Genomic DNA, 22,717 nt, shown 5'->3' on the forward strand with positions numbered 1-22,717 from the left:
TTGATTTCGGACTGCATCGCCACCCGTGCTGATCGGAGCTCCACGCTGGGCAAACAGGAAATATTCAAAAGTTCGCGGGGCTTTTCCTGTTTACCTGACCACTGCATCCGAGTTCAGATTGCGGTCCAGAGCGGTCACTGGTGCACTATGGGATAGCTCCCGGAGGCCAATACCGTCGATCAGCGTCCACACTAACCCTAATCCGATATGTTAATACCGATACTGGCGTTACTCCTCTCGTTAGGGAGGAGTACAGAAACCGGTTTAAAGAGCCATTAAAATCGATATAAGGTGCCTCCTAGTGTGGACGGTTGTGGCGTTAAATCGGTTTTACGCTCCTAAAACCGATTTAAACGCCTAGTGTAGACCAGGCCTCAGTAACACCACACAACACCAGGTAATCCCAGAATTGTTTCATCTGAGTCAGATCACAAACTGATGTAAATTGATGCAATTCCATTGACTTCAATGCAGCTGCACCAATTTTATATCAGCTGAGGCTCTGGACCAGGATTGTTCCCCACGCTTGCCCACATGACATCAAGTCATACCATCTTCCTGAACTGGCTGTCTCTATTCCCAGCTAACCTCCTGCCCTGCCTGCCTGAGCGACAGGGAGACAGACTACAGTAGAGAACAGATTCACATTCACACTGCCATATTCACAGTGTGCTCTCATGCACCGGTTTCCATTCCTGTTAGAATACAGTACTTGGGAGCAATCCAAACAGAAGTAGATATTTTCAGTCCTAGAATTTAAACCAGCCGACAAACAGAAGAAAACCTCTGTGCATTTCTATTCAGTGTTAACGAATGGTTCTAGAGACTACTTGATTTCTGTGTTTGTGGACAACGGACATGTGCAGAGCTTCATTGACATGTACAGCGCGACTGTAGCATTTAAGAAATGCAGGTATTTTCTGCGCACAGATAATTGGCTATTACCACCAGAACTAGACAAGCAACAGACATCCCTGCCATGTAATCACTGCAACAAGAACACCTCTGCTGGGATTCCCTCCGGGACGTCAAAGCCATTAAGCCCATCTCTTGTCACAAGAATGAGCTGCCATGGCTCAGTGCGCCATAAACAGCATCGAGGGCATTTACGCTGTGTGTGGTTCATCTATTATTTCCTCTTTTAAAGTGGCAGTGCTGGGGAGAGGTAGCAGGCTACAACTTTGGTGACTGAAGTCTTCTATTTATCCAAAGAACAGGTACAGCAGCCTGGTGAGCGTCTGTACATTGCCGCCCACCCCAAGACATGGTATTTCACACTTGGGAACAGAACTGTGCTTACACCTGTACGGCCCAGTCAATCCTCAGCCTCTTGCGAGAATGCCAATTACTTCAAATTGTGGGGCAGCTGTGGACCTGGCTCAAGGCTCACTGAGGTCCAGGGCTTTGGCTAAGATCCTTTGTGATATGGATACCTGTCCTCTGGGATCTGGACAAAGGCCAGCAAATGCATTTCAAACAGACCTCTGAACAGCAATCAGATGGTCCCACCTTTTGATCATGCTCAACCTGCTGAGTCCAAACCTTTAACAGAGTGGGGACAGGTTCCACTCCTAGTGGAGTGGCAGGCTGAGAGCAAGGGTGACAGTTAAAAGCGGACATGAAGGACATATTTCGGTGGCAGGCTGAGTTTAAGAACCGGCAGCTGTTTGGAGCTGCTCAGAGGTTTGGAATACTCGAAGCACCTGTCCAGCAGAGATGGAATACTGCGCAGAGTGCAGAAGTGGTGCATGCAATGACAAATGCAATTTAGCACATGGGGCTGCATCCCCTACTCCTGCCACTCACAGGATATGCCTGTGCTTCCTGTCAGTCTTGGCTTTAGGTTATACCACTCACTAAAAATGACAAGAGCCTTTAACATAGTACAGATGGTAAAGAGAAGAGGGGATGGTGAAGCCAAAAGCTCCGGTCTCACTCTATTAAGCAGCCTGCTATCTTGTGTGCTCCTTGAATGCCAGGCCTGTCCCGGAGCCAAACCCCAAAGCTTTTCATCAGATCTACGTTCGCAATGACATTTCTAAAGGGTGATGAATTTGCATGACTCACTGAGTAGCAACCTAACCCCAGGCTATGTGTTTTTTTGCAAAGGTTAAGCACCTTGTAAGGCTGAGCTGCTCTCACTAAATCCTTCTTTTTCCATCTGCAATCTCTTAATCCATGGCAGAGGTTTAGATTCCAATTTAGGTTTTAGCCACAAAGTTCAGCCAACCCAGCCTGAAGCGAACAATGAATTAGTGCCGTCTAAGTCATCACATTGTGACGGCAGCCCAGCTAAGGCTGCAGCAAGGGTTCTTCTGGGTTGTCCTGAACCCTCACCACAAATGTCTCTAGATCTGTTGGACCTGACCTGGCAAGAGCTCATATTCATTTGCCGGACTTGAACAGGGCTAGCCTGGATGTGCTCAGATGAACTAATTTAGAACATTTGCTATCTGTGAGCCATGCCCGCAGAACGCCTTGCGCTGGCCTCCAGGGTTATGATACCATATTATTAAAATGTTACAAGGGAAAGGCACTGCAGGGAGGGCAGCCGTTGCAAGACACAGCTTGTTGGGATAGGTGGGACCCACTCCTTCCCCCTCTCCCTCCCTCTGGAAAGGGTTGGTGAGGAAGTTGTTAGTGCAGTGACACTGTACACAACCTAAGGTAGGATTTCAGCAACATGAGCTGCCTTGGAGCATTGCCGTGCTGATGACAACGGGGACTCCGGCAGCGTGACCATCCCAGCAGCGTCTGGCCGCATAGAGCTTTTCAGGGCCCGAGAGCAAAATCTGAAATCGAGCCACCACACCCTGCGCTCACCCTGCAGCAGCAGCTCCTGTCGCACGGGTGTTGCATCCTGGCACACAGGGGTGCAGCACCACTCAGGTTTGGCCTGGCAGCCCCTAAGTCATGACATTACGATGGAGGGGCAGCAGGCCAAATTTGAGGGAGGGGCTTTGAGACCTGTCGTGCAGAGTCACATCACCACTCAGGTGTGTCCCAGCCACCCTCCAAACCCAAGTGGTGCTGCATCCCCGTGTGCTAGGTCTCAGTGCCACTCAGTTTGGGGGCCCTCTCAAAAGGGGGGCCCAGGACAAACTGTCCCTTCTTCCCACAACCCAGCCAGCACTCACCATAACAGATAGAGTTTGGGAGAGACGTGGCTAAGGATCCATTCAATTTAATCCACCAGAATCAGGCAGGTATTATTTTAATTGGCAATACATAGCAGCTCCAAGACAGCTGTTGGACTGGATCACTTCTAGCCCTGGCCCCCTCTCTCGGGGCAATCCCTTCCTCCCTCTGACGTATCCCCGTCTAGCTGCACAGGTACCTCTGGGGTTGCAGTTACAGGGCAGACAGCTTTCTCCATCCCGCTGGCGATAGTACTCCTCCTTGCACCTCTCGCAGTGAACGCCATCTGTGTTGTCAATGCAGTTGAGGCAACGGTACCCATTTCCTGTTTCTCGGAGCAGGTCCCTGTCAAAGATGCACTGACTGGACTTCCCATTGCAGTCGCAGACTGAAAGAGCAGAGGACATGGCCACAGTTAAACAGAGGGACCCCAGTAGCTCTTACACAGAAGGGATCAGGTTTGGAGGTTAAGTTTTCATGTGCAAACATCGTGCCGGAAAAGGATGCCAGCCTGAGAGTCGTGGATATCGAAGCCCTCTGTTTAGCCAGAAAACATGCATAGCATGAGCATTGTCCCACTACCATGCCCCAACCTTGACCTGAACGGACCATAGGGTTGCCAATTTTGGTTGGACGTATTCCTGGAAGTTTCATCACCTAATAAAATCAGTAATTAAAGATTAATCTTTAATTAATCTTTAATTTCCAGAGACTCCAGGACAGCCCTGGACGGTTGGCAACCCTAATAGACCACTCTATTGTCCAACCAGTCGTGTCCTTAGTTTATGCCGGGGTGGCCAAACTTACTGACCCACTGAGCCACATACGACAATCTTCAGAAGTTTGAGAGCCATGGCACACCTAGAGGGGGCTCGGGGCTTCAACCCTGCTCCTGCTGAAGCCCCAACAGGTATCTTCTGCAGGGCTGAAGACCCAAAACCCGCCCTCCCCGCAGGGCAGAAGCCACTAGGCCCCACCACCCTGCCACAGGGCAGAAGCCCTGAGCTCCCCCAGCCCCAGTCTGTAGGTGCAGAATGGGGTGGGTTCTGCAAGCTGTACTTTAACTGTAAAAGAGCCCCATGTGGCTCACGAGCTCAGGTTTGGCCACCCCTGGTTTATGCCAATTGGTGTGAGGTATGCTGGGTTCTTTTGGTGATTTGGACTCTCGGGAACCACCATAAGTTTTCTTAAGAAAGCAAAATCCTGAGGCCAGATTTTGTAGGAGGCCGAAGTCTGTTAGTCACTTCTGGAAGTCTGACACCACGGCAGCGCTCCCAGTACAGAGGGCTGTTGGGCTGGGATCGCAACAAATTTAGAAGAAATATTCTCCCCCCCAGCCCGCCCCTCAGTGTGGCTGTATTTGACCACCACCAATCACACACGCAGCCAGATTCTGAGCCTCTGTGAATTGGAGTCTCTCCTTGTAGGTCAGTGGGGCGATGCAGGTTTATACCAGCTGAGGCTGTGTCCCATTGTCCAGACTTCCTGAGAGAGCAAAAGGGACAGGTATTTAGGGCAAAGGGAAAATGAATCTCATCTAATTGATCTAATCTTGTGTGTCTATACAAAGGGTGGGGGGGGAGCATCACCATTTACAATGAAACAAAGGGGAAAATGGCAGAAATACGTCCAACACAAAGTCCTCTGCAACAGAAAGTAACAGGTCGTGTTTGTTCAGTGCTTTACGTGGGGTGAAGGCTCAGACATAAGGAACCAAACCAAAGGGGAAAGAGAAGCGAGGGAACGCAGCGCGCTGCACAGACGAACACCCGCCGAGCTGGGAATCTGCCACAGTGCAGTGATGATGTCACTCTACAACTATCCCCAGGCCCACCAAACAGGAAGAGTCTGGCAGGAAGAGTCTTCCAAACGTGCTGAGAATCCAGGGCAGCGGCTGGCAGTGCGTCTGTTAGGTTACTGACACCGGTGCTCAGGGACGCCCGCAGGGCAACTGCTTCACAAGGCTGCCCTGCCTCTTGGAACAGCTTGTGGACCTATTGTAGCCACTGGCCAGGGCTGGCCGCTGCAGGAGGAGCACTGGGTGCAACAGGAAACTGGGCTGAGGCCAGGGCACAGCTGGCCTGCATGTTCGAGTGTGCTGGTTAACAGGGAGAGACATCACCCGATAAGGACAGCTGGGAAGAATAGTGTGTTCAGAAATCGTTCCTGCACTCACACGCCCATCAGCATCCAAACACTCCTGTGATCAGAGATTAGCAGTAGGAATCCTGAGAGCCCCTGGCAGCAGCAGCTGTACGTTTGCCCCAGCTGGCTGCCAGCGCACACCACCAGGTTCAGACACGACCGGAATTCCAAACACCTGAGACAGCCGCACACATCAGCCAAACCCCGGGCCTGCTAGCACTGCCAATTGCAAACCAACCAGAGCTGATCTCACCCTCTCCACGACACAGCAGCCCGCTGCTCCCTGCTGATTGTACTCAGCAGCATCTCAGTGCTGAGACCTGCCTCCATCCTGCCAGACTCACCTCCTCCTTGCTTCAACTCAGCCACTGACTCCGTGTGGCGGAGCCCAACTCAATATGCAACAGTACATGGACCACGGTGGGAGCGAGGGGGACAGCTGCAGCCTGGGGAACCCCAAAGCTGCTATGTCCCCAGCCAGGGATGCTGCAGCATTGGAGATAGCAGATATCCCCCCGTTTACGTATCAAATGTGGTAATTGTTGGCAAATACTCCATATCATTAATGTAATGTTGCAACTAGTTCTCTGGCATTTTCACATGCAAAACCCCTTCAAGCAAAGAAATCTCTTCAACCAGGGATAAAGAGCCAGATCCTGTGATGTGCAGAGCACCTCCCACCCCACTGCAGTCTTTGAAGTGAGGACACTGACATCACTTGCAACGTGTCTGTAACTGTATTCTCTTTCACGTGTAATTTTTTGTTTCCCTTCACACTGTCCCTGCCTGCCTCGTCTCTCCATGACTCCTTCAGAACAAGATTCCAGAGCTCAGAAGGGTTTCTTACTAAGATCTCTTGCAAATCTGTGCTCACTGTCAGAGCCCATGTACCTGCCACCCCCTGCATGTTCCCCACTTCCACAGGCAGATGGGTGTGACAGCCTCTCTCTGGGCCTGTGAATAACTTGCACCGCTTTCCAGCCTTGAACACTCATCTCCCCCAGACACAAAAACCTGCAGGATGGGCTGAGTCGGGCTATAGACATTTAGTAATAACATTTGAGCATCTCTCCTGTACAGAATGACATAAGTCTCCCCCCCCACACACACAGCTGGCTAGCGCTAATAAACCCTTTGCCAATATAAGCTGCATCCACACGAAGAGAGCTTTGCTGGTACAATATATCAGTATAGTTATACCAGCCAGGGGCGGCTCCAGGCCCCAGCACGCCAAGCGCGTGCTTGGGGCGGCAAGCCGCGGGGGGCGCTCTGCTGGCGCTGCGAGGGCGGCAGGCAGGCTGCCTTCTGCGGCTTGCCTGCAGAGGGTCCGCTGGTCCCACGGCAGTGGACCTCCCGCAGCTTCAGCGGACCTCCCGCAGCCGCCAAAGCTGCGGGACCAGCGGACCCTCCGCAGGCAAACCGCAGGAGGCAGCCTGCCTGTCGTGCTTGGGGCGGCAAAATCCCTAGAGCCACCCCTGATACCAGCAGGTCCTGCCAAGTGTAGACCTGAATTTCCTCTAAGGAACAGATCTTCAGAGAATTGATTGTCTGAATAGCCTGCCTGGGATGCTGCTTGAGAACTTCTCTATTGCTGTGTAAGCAAGCTCTGACGGAGCTCTTCCCTGGCTGCTAGGCACGAGCTGGGGAGAAAAGGCTTCAGGACCAGACTGTATGTATATGAACACACCTACTCCACCTATGTATACAGCAGACAGAGCATGTGTGTTGCCCAAGCGATCAATTTTTGCTGCTGTTGGGTTACAAATCACTTTAGTAAGACGTATAGACACGCTTTCCTTAACCTGTATATTAGACAATTTTAACATTAGCTTTAATAAAAAAAAAGTAAATTTGAATGCAGGGGTAATGAAATGTTGTTACCTTTATTGTATGAGTAAAGGGCAGCAGAACTGTACTTAGCCTGTCCAGATTGAGTGGGTCACCCTCAACCGAACTGAACTCACTAACAGGGGCTTTGGATGCCAGATCCCAGTGGAGAGTGAGGGGAGTGGGGACAGGTGTTCCTGCCTGGAAGTGTGGGTTCTGCCTAAGACTCCTGGGTGCCATTTAACCTACCCCCTCCTCTGCTTAAAGACAGAGCTAATTAGGCTCCATTGAGAGTCTTTTGTTTTGTTAAGTGATCACTAGAGCTGAAATCACCAGTAATCAGGTCTAAGTGCTGCTTAGATCTGCTGTGGGTCAGCCTTTCCGCAGGTGAGACTGTCCAGCCTGCACTAGCAGTGACGTGAGGTGCCCACACTGAGAGCTGAAATCACTGGGAACTGGGTGGAACCTCAAGAGACCGACTTGCAGAGGTCACAGTAGAGAAGCAGGTGACAGCACAGGGCCATTGGTGATGGAGCAGATGATGGTGCGGTGGAGTGAACGGTGGCACAACAAATGACAGCAGCAGAGTGAACAATGGTGCAGCAGTGACACACCGTGAACTGTGAGCCAGTTGTGGGGGCAGCTGGGAAGGCATTGCTCGACATTCCTTCCCCCTCCGGATGGGAGGTGAACTCACCCGAACGCATCTCTGAATGCTGGGTCTCCGCTCCCCAAGGACAGCAGCTGGGAGTGGGAGGCACTGGAGGGAGAGGGGAGTGGCGTGTTAAAGGTAAGAGACCGGGGGTGAAAGTAACTTACAGGACTTACCGGTACTGCCGGAGTCCTGAGGGGGGGCGTGGCCTCAACTGGAAGAGGTGGGCTGCTGGAGTCCTGAGGGGGGGCCTCTCAAGATTTAAAGGCCCTGGGGCACCAGCTGTGGCTGTGAGCCCCAGGGCCTTTAAATCAACCCAGGGCTCCCAGCTGCAGAGGTGGCTGGGAGCCCCCGGGGCTCAGGGGCAAATTAAAGAGCCTGGGGCTCCAGACACCGCGGAGCTCTGGACCCTTTAAATCCCCACCGCAGCTCCAGCTGCCGGAGCCACGGGCGGGGGGTTTAAAGGGCTCTGGGTTGACTGCAGCTGCGGCAGCCCAGAGCCTTTTAAATCCGGACCCAGCCCAGCCGCCCGAGTCGCCGGCGATATTCAAAGGGCTCTGGGCTGCCCGCTGTGGCGGGGAGCCCAGAGTCCTTTAAATCCCCGCTGCGGAAGCCGGTGCGGTCCGGCACGGCATACTGGCCCTTGCCGGTACGCCGTACCAGAGGGGACCGGCTTACTTTCACCTCTGTAAGAGACATTAGTTTGTTAGATTTTTACACCGCAAGGTGAGAAACAGAGGCAAAGGACACTGCCCAATGTACTCTGGGGTGGGAGTTTTGCTCATGGTCAGATGTGTCTGAATCATGGCTGTGGTATTTCCTTAAATTAATGCCAGGTTCCTTTCCCCTTTGTAGTAAAAGTTTTCTCTGCCTTACACAGACTCAGTGCTCGCAAGAGGGGAAGCATTGCCTCTTAGAGGCGCCAAGGGGTGGTGTTTAATTTTCCCAGATTACTGGGTGGGGACTCGAGACAGTTCTGTGTTGTATTGTTAAGAGGGACCCTGGATATTGAACCCAGCCCTTGCTGTTGCCGACTTCACGTGGCAGAATGATTACAACTGAAGAGAATTACATTATTCTCTTCAAGGCACCAGAATTGCTTTCACGTACATGGCACACCCAGGCATGTCTAGACACAGATCACTTTTCAGTACCACAATTTTTTAAAAGAGAAACTCAGCTGTAGGGCCAAAGTCGCCAAAGTCCCCTTTAGGAGGCAGTTGAAAGGACAGGGCCTGTGGGTTCCTTAGCAACTACAGGTGACATTTGGTCAGTGGGAGGACAAAGATGCTGTCAAAAGAACAGACAGGGGCTGAGAACAGAGAGGCAGGAAGAGAGGAGCAATTTAGCAAAAGTTTAGAGCATGGGGAAGATGTGGGGAATGGGATGCAGACTGCTCTAGGTCACTGGCTCCAAATCATCCCCATCTGCAAACTGTTTGGAAATTGTAACGTCTCAGCTTCTAGCATCCAAGTGTCTACGTTAGAAAAACCCTGCTAATCACTGGCCACCTTGTATCAGAGAGGCCAAGGACTCAATGGGCCATTGTGGTGAGCTGCCCTTGTAGAGATTGTCCCTGCTAGGGAAGTCTGACCTGCTGCACCTCATCTAGACCAAGAAGTTGGGTTTCCCAAGCTGCTAATCCAGCATCTTCTACCAGCGCTAACCTCAGTTTACAGATGGAGACAAAATGCAGAAGGGCGAAGGAAAAGGGAGACACTGGAAAGAGAAAGCAGGGAAAGTCTCCTAAGACAAACAAGAGAGAGGGAGACAGAGAGAAGCTTGCGAACAGAACAGAGAAGAAATCTCTTGCTTAGGAAAGGAGAAACACTGATCGTGGGAATTCCAGAGCAACCAGAAATCTGGTGTGTAGAGCGATCACGGGTAACACATTGTAGCCATCGTCCACTTCCCTCGAGTGCTAGCATCTGCCTCGAGACACAGAGCCCTCCATGCTGCAGAAGGGAATAGCCTCTGCCCTCCATCCCTGGGCTGCTGAGTGCTGCTGGCAGTGCTCACTCCCCATCGCCACCTGGTGGTTGTACTCCCCAGCCCCAGGATGGGCAGCATGCAAGGGAAAGGCTCCTAGGAACCTGCTTGCCTCCAGCACAGCTGCAGGGGCCAGAGCTAACTCTCCCCTGGTATTTTAGCACTCCGATTTTTACTTAGGAATTAGACGCATTGTCCCCTTCCTTTAACAATGTTGTTCACATTTGTGACCCACCGTGCTGGGTTAGCCCTTTACTCCCTCCTCCTAGCCATACAGTGCCCAGGGCCCCTCCAAACACACACACGTCCTCGCCCAGCCACCATTAACGTGCATGGCAGACAAACACATTCACATACTCTGCCAGGGCTGCTAACATAATGAAATACGCTGTCCAAGTTAGGTCCACTCCAGTAACATTCTCTACTTGCAATCCTGCCACTGGGAGACTGGTCCGTTCCAGAGCCACAGAAGTGGTTCCTTGAGCCAGATTTTTCTCAAAAGGTTTCCATTCTCATCTGACTCCCTTGTGTGGTTCACTGTGGCTGGCTGAATGCTGTCTGATCACGTGGACACAGCATCCAAGAAGTTTTTGCATATCCCAGAAGTTTGGCCAGGTTGTTAAACTGGTGTCAGCGCATCCTATGGGGGATAAGAGCAGGGCACATTTTCACATCTTGCCTTCGCATGGCATATGCTGGGGACTACATCTGTAGCCTTGGCCCAGGGCAACAGACTGGGCTCATGCATTATTAACCTGAAGTGGGGTCCCATACTGGACTGCGTGTTTGTTCCTACTGCTGGACCCTCCCCAGGAGCCTCTGCCCGGGACAGCTAACGCAGATTAAATTTTTAAAAAATCCTAAACTGTCTGGGTCAATAATGCGATGCTGTGTTTGCAGGCTGAGGGAAGAAGGAGATTTACAGTGGAAAAGCTTTTTCCTATCTGGTGCTGAGAGGCCCTACCTTGGGAAAACTGAATTCTCCAGCTGTTCGGAAAAGGTGAGGCCTGCAGATAGAACAGCTGGGATTCTTTAATGCTGTGCCAAGATGGAGGGGTCCAGAGTACGTGCCCAGCAAAACCTCATTCTCAAAGCATTCCCGACACCATACAAAGGGAGAAACTCTCGCCTGCTGTTCTGATCATGACTCCAGCTTCTGGAGGGTGGGAGCAGGAGACGGGCAAGCCCTGGGCTCCCTACAATGTTGTACTCTTAAATTCATGTATAAAGAAGGGTGTGTCTATATGCTATATAGGAATGCTATAGTAGCACAGTGAAGTTTTTCCACTGCTGTAGTAAACCCACCTCTCCAAGAGGCAGTAGCTAGGGTCTCAGAAGAATTCTGCTGTTGACCTTGCAGCATCTACCCTGGGGCTTAGGTTGGCTCGATTACAACACACAGGGTGTGGAATTTTTCACAGCCCTGAGCGATGTCGTTGAGCAGACCTAACTATTTTCCTTATTTTCCTCTAAGACTAGCCCTTAGAGGAAAATAGGGCTGGTCCTGAATCTGTGCAACTCACATTTCAGCGGTAGCGAGGAATGAGGCTGGCAACGTTACAGACCAAACCAGCATGCAAAGAGTCTCTTCAGCACCTGGGAACCAACACATTTAAATGTAAGAAATCTTCCATGAGAACCATAACCTCTCTCCTTTCCGTGTAAGGTCCCATGGAGATGGCGGAATCCACCGGCAATCTTCTTTTCCTATTTGTTTATTCTAGGAGATGAATAAAACCAGCAGACGGTCAGTTCAGTGCAGCTAGAATTCACCTCTGGACTGCCACCTCCATAACAGACTCTTCACTGGATTGTGCCTGCTCTAGGCGAATGACTCCGCAGTCCACAAAGTTCTGTGCCGTCAAACATGCGCACGGGTCACTGAAAGTCTGCCAAAGCCTGGAATTCCTCCTCTTCGCCACAGAGCTGACAGGGAGCCCAAACTGGGTCCCAAAATGGGGAAAGAGGTTCCTTTCTCCCCTGAAGTCTCAGCCGTGTTGATCACTCATCAAGCAGGGGAAAGCAGAAAATCTTGCTTGCCTCCATGCACTGACCACATCTTGCGTCAGTCAGCAGCAGCAGCGTCACCAGTCTGTCTCTGCTCACAAGAAGTCAGAGTCATGGCTTGGCAATACTACTTATTTCATTGTAATGAGCTAAACCATAACTCATGTCACGGCCCTGCACTCAGCTGTAGACACTGTGGCATTGCTGTGCTGAGAGAGACTGGGGGCTGCTTGAATCACAAACCGCTTTGAGATTGGGTGTGAATGCACCCTTCAATTAGCATAACTGTCAGGATGAGTTAAGGGGAAGCCCCGCCCACCCCCAAGATAAAAGAGGATTGTGAACCCACCCAGGAGTTCTGGACTGAGGGTATGTGTGCACTGCAATTAGACACCTGCTGCTGCTGGCCCCTGCCAGCTGACTTGGGCTAAGGGGCTGTTTAATTGTGATGTAGATGTTTGGGCTCAGGCTGCAGCATGAGCGCCGGGACCCTCCCACCTCACAGGGTCCTAGAGCCGAGGCTCCAATCCAAGCCCAAACGTCTACACCTCAGTTAAATGGCCCCTTACCAGAGCCCCACGAGCCCAAGTCAGCTGGCACTGGCCAGTCACAGGGTCTGTCTACACTGCAATCAGACACCTGAAAAGACAGGGGGCTTTGGGAGAGGGGGCCATGTGCATGTGTGTGTAAAAAGAAGACAAGCCGGAGACAGAGATGCTCAGAGGAGGAAGAAAGCCAAGCAGGAGCCCATGAGCACAGCGCGACTCAGGCGAAAGTGAGAGAGAGCTTTTGGGTCAGGTCCTGGCTAAAGCGGCTTGGGACTGTAAGCTAGGAAACTGCTCCTTTTGTTCCTAGTTCCTCCTGCGTTCGGAGAAGTGGGCTTTGTACATTCCTTGCAAATGAACAAAACTGCACCCAAAAAATCGCAGACTCCATCAATTTCTACTTCCAAACGGAATGTCCCCACTGGGCCCTGAACTTAGACTAGCCGCTTGAGTCGAAAAGGGGCAACAGTATTAATGGAGTTCAGCAGGCTGCCTTGTTCCTCCAGTCCATCAGTATTTCTCCCCTACGTGCTCTCCGGGGCTCTGCAATTCCCACACTGAATGTATTTTGCGTCAGTGCTTCCTGGGAGGAGCAGAGGAGTGGAGTGTGATGATGCCTCTTCTGACCTGACCCTGCTTTTCCTATGCACATCGCTCTGTCTGGGGCTGGACAAACACAAAGACAGAGCTGGGGAGACATGGCAGAGATGTCCCTCTTGTCTGGTTTCCAAGTGGCACACAGTATTGGTCCAAGTGCAGGCCTCTGCCAGGCAAAGGCCTGAGTTTGAGATCTCTAGGCCAGCCTGAAGTATGAGTCCTGGGAACCTCGCAGGGTCTGTACATCCCAGAGGAGAGCGCAGAGGAATCCCCGTCAGGTGGAAAGGAGCAGACCTGGGGTGGCTGTCTTTGCTGGTCAGCGAGCCCTAAACACTCACCCATTTATTCCTACAGTTAAACGTCACAGGTGGAAGCACTAGGGAGGCCAGCCCATGGCATGTGCCAACTGCTCAGAGCTGTGTATTTCTCAGGGCCCCAGCCCAGCATGCCACCTCCTCCACCCCATCACAGCAAGATGAACCTGTGGGCTCAACCCTTGCCAGCTAGCACCAAATCCAATCCATTCCTCCAGCCCCAGAAACACATACGGGTATCCAGCACTCACTCCGTCTCCCTTCCAGCTGCCAAAGCCTCCCTCGCCCCCGAATAATGAGAGTACCGATAATCCGTGTGCCAAACTCTCCCCACTTGAAGGGGCAACAAACACTGCTGAGCCCCACACATCTGACTCCACCAGGGTCCTGATACATCCAAGGATGTTTCTTCCACCAGAAACGCTTGAGAACCAGCCTTGAACAGACGCAAAGCACAGGTAACCTAGATCTCCCTTTCTGGCACCAATACCTGCAGGGGTACAGGCAAACGTCACTGTTTAAACCCACAGCCAACCGAAAAAGACACACACCCCACAAGTGACAGACAGCTCGCACCATCACATATAATGGCACATGGAAAAAATTTGTTTCATGCTAGTGCGCAGCCTTCCATGCCCAAATCGTTATAAACAATGCCATGCTGACAACCACGCATGCACTCTTTGAATGCCACACTGCCTACCTCAGGAAACTTTTAGTGCCATACACCTGCCTACATCACAACATACACATCTATTACAACAGGTTTTGCTGAGCAGTTTGAAAAACCAACCTCTGATCTTCTGTAACTAAATGAGATTTCAGATTCAGCTAATCTGATTTAAATAGTTCAGTTGTAAACAAAATTGTATTAATTGCGCTGACATGGCTGGTTCGTGAGTGCAGGAGAGAGCACCAACAACATTAAAATTGAGCTACTTTTGATTAACTGATTCAGGAAGTTTGTAATAGATTAATCCTGCTCAATAAGAGCCTGTCAATAATTTGCCATTGGTTGTCACTTTATACCAAGTGCAATAATAAGTTCAAAGTCCACATAAACTGAATGTCTGACTACACGGATTCATTTACTGCAGGAAAGGGGAAGAGAAACTATGATGGTTTATTAAGAGATTTCATTTCAGATATAATTATATTTGTTTTAATAATCTGATTAGTGCTGCACCTTACATAAATCAGATCTGTTTTTGCAAAACGGGATTGTTTTCAATACTTCTTCCTTTACTTTTTCTACCATCTCTTGGTGTGTTTACATTAAAAATAATTGAAATTATAGACCCTACTTCCAAGCCACTAAAAATTAAAATGTATTAAACTCTAACACAAATACATTTAGGCAAATATGAAGTATACACAGCAGCACGGCCTTATCAATGTAGTCACAGATGCTGCCTTCAAACTGACAGTGTTAAGCAAATATCTATAAACAAACTTAGTGGCATGTCATTACCTACAACACACATTCAAGTCCGTCACAAACACACATATACAATGGTGTGACACTGTCATGGGTTATGATACGTAGTAGCAGCAATAGCCATAAGATCAGACCAGCTTGCACGGTCTATGAAAACCCTATTACTGTCAATACACACTCTGTAACCATACATGCAAATACAATGCAATGTAGCAAAACATACTATACAGCACGGGTCGGCAACCTTTCAGAAGTGGTGTGCCGAGTCTTCATTTATTCACTCTAATTTAAGATTTCGCATGCCAGTAATACATTTTAACGTTTTTAGAAGGTCTTTTTCTATAAGTCTATAATATATAACTAAACTATTGTCGTATGTAAAGTAAATAAGGTTTTTAAAATGTTTAAGAAGCTTCATTTAAAATTAAATTAAAATGCAGAACCCTCCAGACTGGTGGCCAGGACCCGGGCGGTGTGAGTGCCACTGAAAATCAGCTCGCGTGCCGCCTTTGGCATGCATGCCATAGGTTGCCTACCCCTGCTGTACAGGCTAGGTGTCACACTGTCATACAGCCACACATATAAATAGTTGCACTGTCACAGTACTGGTCACTATCACCTGTCCAAACATGTATAGATATATAACCAACACCATCATACAAAGTATCTCGTAACATATAAAAACACTAGTTAGACCTGGTCTAACACAAAACATTTTGAAAGGCAAACCTCCACAATATCTGAATTCTGTAAGTGTTACTAAACCAAAAAGGCTCTCTTCTTCCAGTTCATGCATTGGCTTAGCAGCATACACTTTGAGCTACTAAAAGTGCTATATTAACACAATACAGCATAATGTAATTAGCATGTTCAGACCCAACTCCCTCTCAAATAGAGTCTTTAAAGAAAGTAGTTGTATGCCAGTAAGTTATTTAAAGAGGGTCCCGGAATAATCTGGGCTACCAATGGTCCTGATGAACCAATGCAGCATTCCTGTGATGTTTAAATTGTGAGGAAATCCAGATAACACTATCAAGTGTTTATTCCCAACCAAAACATTACCACTCCCATCCACAAGCGTCTCTGAGAAATCACAGGAGGAGGGGAGTGAGATCTCAGTTTGGTGCCGTCTCACCTAGGGGCTCTGTGGCAGTTAAGGTCATTTGAAGTACCCTTCACCCAGTGCAGAATTAAAAAAAAAAATTGTACGTGGAATCAGTTTTCTAAACTGAAGCAGGAAGATCTAATCACGTAAGCCTCACCTTCTCTTCTGTTGGTACCGATGGCTGCAGGCAGGAAGAGAGAGACACAGAGGCAGCTCAGGGTTAGCAGCCAGTGCAAAGTCATTTCTGGGGATACAGGCATGGTGCAGAGCAGGGAGCTTGCAGCTGGCTTTCCAGTGTGCTTCACTTTCTCTTCTTAGGTGGTTTTATCAGCTCCTGTACCTGAGTCACTCCCGACACAGGAAGAAAGCATGTGCCTCAGTCAGACTTACTTGGTGAATAAGGAGAGCCCAGCCCATATGAAGCAGACACACCTAAACCTCAGATCTCCTTACCAGCTCTCTGGGCTGTCCTACACCAACCAAAACAGCAGCACAAACCCAGACAGGAGGGAAGTCTGGAGGGATAGAGGGACACATCAGCCGTTTGAGCTTCCTCCCAGTCAGTGCCAAGGATTTAGTAATGAGTTTCTTCTCCTCAGCAGAAGCCCCTCAAAATTAAATAAAAGCGCTGCAGATGCTATGAATCCTTCATTGTACCCAAGCCTGCCACTGAAATCAAGAGGGCCCGGTCTCAGTCACTCTCCCTTCCTTAGTGCTCTCCGTGAATTGACCACCACCACCTGTATTACAGTTGCGTCTAGAGGGCCCAGTCAAGATCAGGGTCCCATTGTGCAAGGTGCTGTACAGATGCATTGTGAGAGACAGTCCCTGACCCGAAGAGCTTGCAATCGAAATAGACAAAACAAAGAGCATGGAGAGGTGAAGTGACTTGCAAAGCAGGTCAGAATCAGGATCAAAACCCAGGTCCAGTGCCCTATGCACTACATCCTACGCCTCCTGATTACTGTCCCAGGTCTCAGCTGGGTATAACTACACCTGACCTGACGCCCTGGCAAACTGCCCAGGAGCACTACCAGCTCAGGGAGAACTAGTTAAGGAGCACTACAAGCTCAGCCTTGAACCCAAGCTTTCTGGTTGCCTACCTGGTTATTCTACTCAACGGGGCCTGGGTCCACGGTTTGAAATCCAGCCCAGTCCAGTCCAGCCAATGCTTCCCAACTTACTGCTCTTCTGCTAGCTTCAGAGCCAGCCTCAATCTCTAATCCAGGTCATTAATGTCTAGGTCTCCCTCCGAATCTCTTAAACTGCCCAACAGCCTCCTAAGGATTAAATTCCTGGGCCTGACATAATGCTGCTCAGTTCCTTGCCAGGAGATCAGGTGCAGCATTTTGGGGAGTCCGTGGAGTGCAACCAGCATGATGCCACTGCACGGTTGGGATTCCCTTTGGCCACGTTTACCTGCCTCTGCTTTTGAGTGATCTTTTATTAGAGCTTTTTCTCTGTTAGTTTAACACAGTAGAGCTTAGCCATAGCCTGGGACAAACAATAAACCCAACCCACCAAGCTGCTGATGGCATGTCGATTTCTGCCACCCAGGATTAATTTATCTGATGTGTTTTAAAAGGGGAGGTAAATATTCCCAGTGTTGTAATCAACAGCGGGCTCTTGCCAAACCACCTTGTAGGTCGTTCGGTCATTTGGTGAAGTGCATTTAATAAAGATTCCCTGTGTGCTGCGAAATACACAATTTCCTCTGCCAATCTACATAGCCAGCATTACACCATCCACCCACCAAGACAGAACTGATCACCGCAGTGTGTTTTCTATTGCCCAGCATATCTTTAAACACCCCCGCCAATGGGACTGCTACCACTTCCCCGAGACAACAAGGCAGCTCATTGTCAGGAAGATTTTCCTGAATCAAAATTTTTCCTTATTTGATTTTGTCGCATTACTCCTCCTTGTCCCCTTTCACACCACACTAACCCATTCATCTCCTTGGGGTTTACCTCCTTCACACACTAGCTGGATATCTCCCCTCCCTCTTACTCATCCTTCATACATATTTACTTAATCTTTACTCATCAGCCGTTCCCCACCAGGACTAAGTCATGATGTCTGGGATCCTAGCATTTAGCGCACCCCAGACACTAACCAAAAGATACCTTTTAAAACTTTATTTTCTAGACAAGCCAGTTCCTTTGGACCCGGAAGAAGAGCACATCCAGCCCCCCACAGAAATGAAATTACATATGACATTCTGTTTATATAGCCCCTTAAGTATGACAGCACGGTTTGGAGAGGGTCTTAATCAACAACAAGGGGAAGAGCCCGACCTCCACTGTGTTACTAGTTGGGGAACTTTAAAATGAAAATGATCTCTGATATCAGCCATACAGGTGCTCGCTCTCTCTTCCCCCACCCCTTACTCTCCGGGTCTGATACTCACCTAAAGGGATTCATTCTTCAATCCATTGTCAAAAAGAAATGTCAAAGCAACAGAGCAGTCTCTGTGCTTTGCGGGAGAAGTTCTCACCAATTGATCAGAGCGGCTGTAAAGACTGACCTAATGTTTTTACAGTTCCGTATTGAATGGTGGAAAAGAGTTTCTCTCCAGTGCAAGAATCCTAGGGGGTTTTCCATTGCTGGATTAAAAACAGGCTGCCATCCAGGAGGAATATTCTCAAAGATTATAGACTCTAGGTTAATATATCTGCAAAGATGGCCCTGTGCATTTTAAAAAGTAAATTTCAGGGTAATTAAAAGCACATAACTGACTGTCCCAGAGACTGCAGTGCAGAATACGTACAGTGCAGATAGCAGCAGTACAACATCCCCCATACTCCTCCCATCAGATGGGCCTTGATCCTGTTCTACGTGGAAAATTTCTTTAAGTAAGTGGGTAACTCTGACTCTATGCCAATAACTAAATGCTTTATGCTAATGTTGCCAGCAAAGCTACCAACCACAATGCCTTTCTAGAGGGGTGGGGCAACGTGGGCACTAGGGCCTGGACTGAGACCACCTGTTTATTTCCAATTTGGCTACTGACCAGCAGCTGATTTAGCTTTCAGGATATACTGACCTGGCAAGATTTAGACCAATGACAAGGTAAAAAGGGTCACTATCCAGTGAAGCAGTGTCATAAAGCTGTTTTTGATGATTGCAAATTGGATCCTTCAATTCAGGTGCATCGTCTCTGGCAGCCCCATTAAAAAAAAAAAAAGAGTTAATTCCATCGAGTTAAACGAAGAGCATAAACACTTACAGTTAGACTAAAACCTGAGTGCACAAGTTGGGATGAGGATGAGGATGTGCAGGTTTTCTGCCCTCATCTCTGTGAGATATCTGTGACCCAGACTGGCATAGGGCACAGGGGATACCCATAGTTTTACAGGGCGCCGTGGGTTGGGTAATTCACCTATGGGGGGCATGCGAGGTCTCTACTGAGATCCAGTAGCCCGCTGGTGGCCATAATCATTGCAAAATGCATATAAGGACATTATTTATGAAGTTATGTATCTATAATGAAAATTATGTTACTAAGGTAAGACAGGGTCTCCATGAGGTTACATGTGTCAGACAGGTTTGTGTCAGGCAGTGGGTAAGCGACCCTTATTTCTCTGTCTGGTCATAGTGTATTGTCCACTTCACAACAGCGGCCTATTTGCACACTGAGCCTTACACTAATTAAAAGCTTGTCAAAATCTACAGGGGAGAGAACCTAAGGAACAAAACAATCAGCAGGGGGTCATCCTGCTTGTGCCTAATACCAAAGGATTAGTCTGGTACATCAGGTAATGCAAAGCAACACACAGCATCTTCCACCCAGGGGGCAAGGTTACTGTGTGACGGGGCTTAGGAACAGAAGATCACGGCCAAGCCTGGCTGCAGAACACTGGAAGGATTCTGGGTGCGCATTGGTCGAAGACATGAAAGTATCTAGATAAGTCAGTCTAGGTTCTAGAATGCATGTACATTTTATTTTATATGAAACCATCTGTTTCCAGTACTTCTGCTTGCTATCACTAGACTTATTTATGTTTAAATAAGCATGTTTATTTAGCTAAGTGCTGTGTGTTAAGCAGAGCAGTGATTTAAGCATAACTGGCAAGTTGGGGTGTACTGTTCCTTTGGGCACAGCACGTCTGCGAATACTGCAGGTGGCCAGTGGAGCAGGGCGGGAATTTTCTGGGAGGGGCTCAGGGGCTGGAGCATGCCTAGTGCTAAGTGTAAAGTGACAGTGGGCCTGCAAAGGGGGTGCTTGTGCTGCCTGGGCCAGGTCAGAGTTGGGGAGCTGACCCCCAGCAGGCAAAGGCAAGGCTTCCTCACAGTAAGGGTAGATGATAGCAGGGTGCCTCCCAACCCTGGGTATCCCCAGGATGCATCACAATATCTTCATCCCCATTTTACAGATGGGGAAATTGGGTTGGAGAGGTTGTGACTTACCCACAGCCACAGAAAACAAATCAGTGGCAGAGCTGTGGTTAAAATGCAGAAGTTCCTGGGCTCCCAAGCCTGTGCTTAGTCCACTAGGCCAGGCTGCCTCACAGCTTTCATGGGACAAAACAGTCCCCAGAATAAAATCTGGAACCTTGCCAAAATGGGATTCTGCCAGGAACATTTGTAAGGTACTAGGCAGATTCCTGACATTTCCTGTTTGTTCCTGAACCCATTAGTGCTGGTTAATTCCAGTGACTGCAAAGTCCAGGCTGCCCTGCCCTCATTCGTACTGGAAAGCAACGATGCAGTGAGCAAGACCCAGCCTGTCACCAGCTTTGAAAATGCCCTGAGAGTTACAGGACAGGGAGGCGGCCTGGTTGTGGTAAAAGCAGGTCTCAGAGGAATGTTCTCCAGAATTATCAAGACCATGACTGTCTCCCTACTCAGATTAACAGCCCAGGGACACCTTTCTTCCAGCTGAGGTTCAAGTCAAATTCCACCCCCTCTGGGCTGTGGCAGATCACTCAGGAACCGTGCCCTTCCATGCAGCTCCCGTGAGCAAGCTAGGCAGGCCTGCCTGGCTAGACTGCCGCTGAGGTGTCAGCAGCACAAGGAAGTACAGTCATGTCTGGCCTTGCCTAGCCTACGCCCTGCCTGTCCGTCACAAAACACACACATAGGTAAGTGAGATAAGGAAGGAATCTATTTCCTTTCTTCTGCATTTACTGCATTCTTCTCTCTGCTACACAATCCTGTAGCAACTCTGCTGCCAGGCGCCTGCAGGCTGCCAAGGAAGTTCTCAAACCATTCCTGACATTTCCCTGTAACTCCCAGAGCCACTGTCTATCAGCTTAGGGAATCTTATCTGGAACATGTTACTGGTTGAACATACCCAGCTTATGCCTGCCACAGCTGTTCCTCAGAATTCACGCACGTTCCTGATCTGGGCATTGTATAACTGTGTCCAATCAGCCCCCAAGTCCAACTGTGGCCTGCGCTATGAAGCTGCTCAAGGCCTCCACCACCACCCTGCCTCCTCCAGGCAGGGCACATTCACCATCCATAGCCACCAGAGGGCTGCCCCTAAGGGCCCCACCCAGAAAGTAATCCTCACTCCAGCCAGTGGGGTAAAGGAGCAGAGCCAGGCCTCCCAGCATCCCTTTCCATCCCCATAAGACCTGGTTGTCTCCCACGATGTTCTCACAGCAGTGCCTGGCAAGGATAGCAAAGGCACTAGCAATGTCAGCTGAAGACAACCACAGCATGAGCCTCTAGCAGCCACAGCTGTGAAACAAACCACAGTGCAAGCTCTGTCTCAGACATGCCCTCGCCCCTTCCCACCAATTCAAACTCCCTGAGCATGGTTCTAGGGCTCCTAGGAAGGGCTGTGTGAAGGCCACGCATGGTCCACAGGCTTCAGCAGGCAAACCTGCTTGGTTCCAGAAAGCAAAAAGTTAAACAAAGAGGAACCAGAAAAAATTCTGAGGCGAGAGATTGTGACGTGCCAGTTAGCGCAGGGAGCAAACAAATGGCATTTCCCTGGAGTCAGCAGCATCAGCCACACTCCACTTCCCACAAGACACAGCTCATGCAATGCTGACCAGAAATACAAGCAACACAGTCTCCCACTGCCTTTACCAGCCCTGGCGGAGTTGCTGGAATTCCTTATCTGCACTTAGATCTCAGTTCAGTGCCATACCCTGTCCTGGGGATCTGTTTCCTGCATTAGCTCCTTTATGGATGGGTTGGAGCTTCTCACTATCCACAGATTCCATTTCAGTATAACAGGCAGCTGCTTCCTTCATGGGCTTACTTACTTGCAGTTTATCTTATGCACTACGTCAAGTGCCTCCCAAAGAAATCCCAAACTTGAGCTGGAAGGAACAGTCTCCAGCCTCCTTCATGCTTAGTTTTCCTCCCAGCACTCCACCTATGCAGTGAGATACTGCACTAGGAAGGGCTTTGGGCAGGGACCGCCAATAGAAAGAGGCTGGCTGTTTGATTTTACAGGAGGGAACAGCCCCCAAAACAGGGAACATTGTGCAGTTACCTCCTTCAGGTTGTGATATTGGTCTTGGAACCGTCACATACTCAAGCTCATTGACACCGTGATGCAGACAGTTTAAACCCAGGTAGAACGATCTGGCGACCAAAACACAGCGACTGGTAACAAGGCTGGGATGCACTTGAGGGAACTGTGGAGAATCCTCATGATTATTCCAGTCCAGGCACACCCTGATGCAGTCAGTCAGTCTTAAGACAGACCTGGTCATACAAGGAACCTGGAAGAACCCCCATCTTGCCAACACCTAAAGAAAATGCTGTTGAACTATTATATTGACCCATTGCAGACCAGGATACAGTGACAGAGCAAGGCTACTTTATCCTGTCCTCACAGTGCTCCTCACCCATTAGCCATATTGCAATTGTTCATGCCTTCCATTGTAAGTTATTTGGGGGAGGGATCTCTATCATTTTGCCAGTTGTAAAGTGCACCTCCATGTTATGACACAAATAAGCTGAAGGGGGGGGGATAATTTACTCCACTGAGGAGGA

The 22,717-nt window shown here is 49.4% G+C and overlaps 1 protein-coding gene and 1 long non-coding RNA gene across 2 annotated transcripts in view; one reads left to right on the top strand and one right to left on the bottom strand.

The window, feature by feature from the left end:
• LOC120394259 (laminin subunit gamma-2-like) overlaps window positions 1-16,193 on the bottom strand; it is a 38,276-nt gene extending 22,083 nt beyond the window's left edge. The window contains 2 exon segments of the mRNA XM_039518496.1: window positions 3,338-3,526; window positions 15,915-16,193. Coding sequence (XP_039374430.1) covers window positions 3,338-3,526; window positions 15,915-16,017 — 292 coding nt within the window. The 5' untranslated portion in view covers window positions 16,018-16,193.
• LOC120394260 lies at window positions 7,684-11,638 on the top strand. The gene is made up of 3 exons (XR_005592221.1): window positions 7,684-7,900; window positions 11,282-11,369; window positions 11,476-11,638. It is a non-coding gene; the product is annotated as an uncharacterized LOC120394260 (long non-coding RNA).
• Window positions 16,194-22,717: the final 6,524 nt, after the last annotated feature.

The sequence above is a fragment of the Mauremys reevesii genome, unplaced genomic scaffold (assembly GCF_016161935.1).
Source record: "Mauremys reevesii isolate NIE-2019 unplaced genomic scaffold, ASM1616193v1 Contig45, whole genome shotgun sequence".
NCBI lineage: Eukaryota > Metazoa > Chordata > Testudines > Geoemydidae > Mauremys > Mauremys reevesii.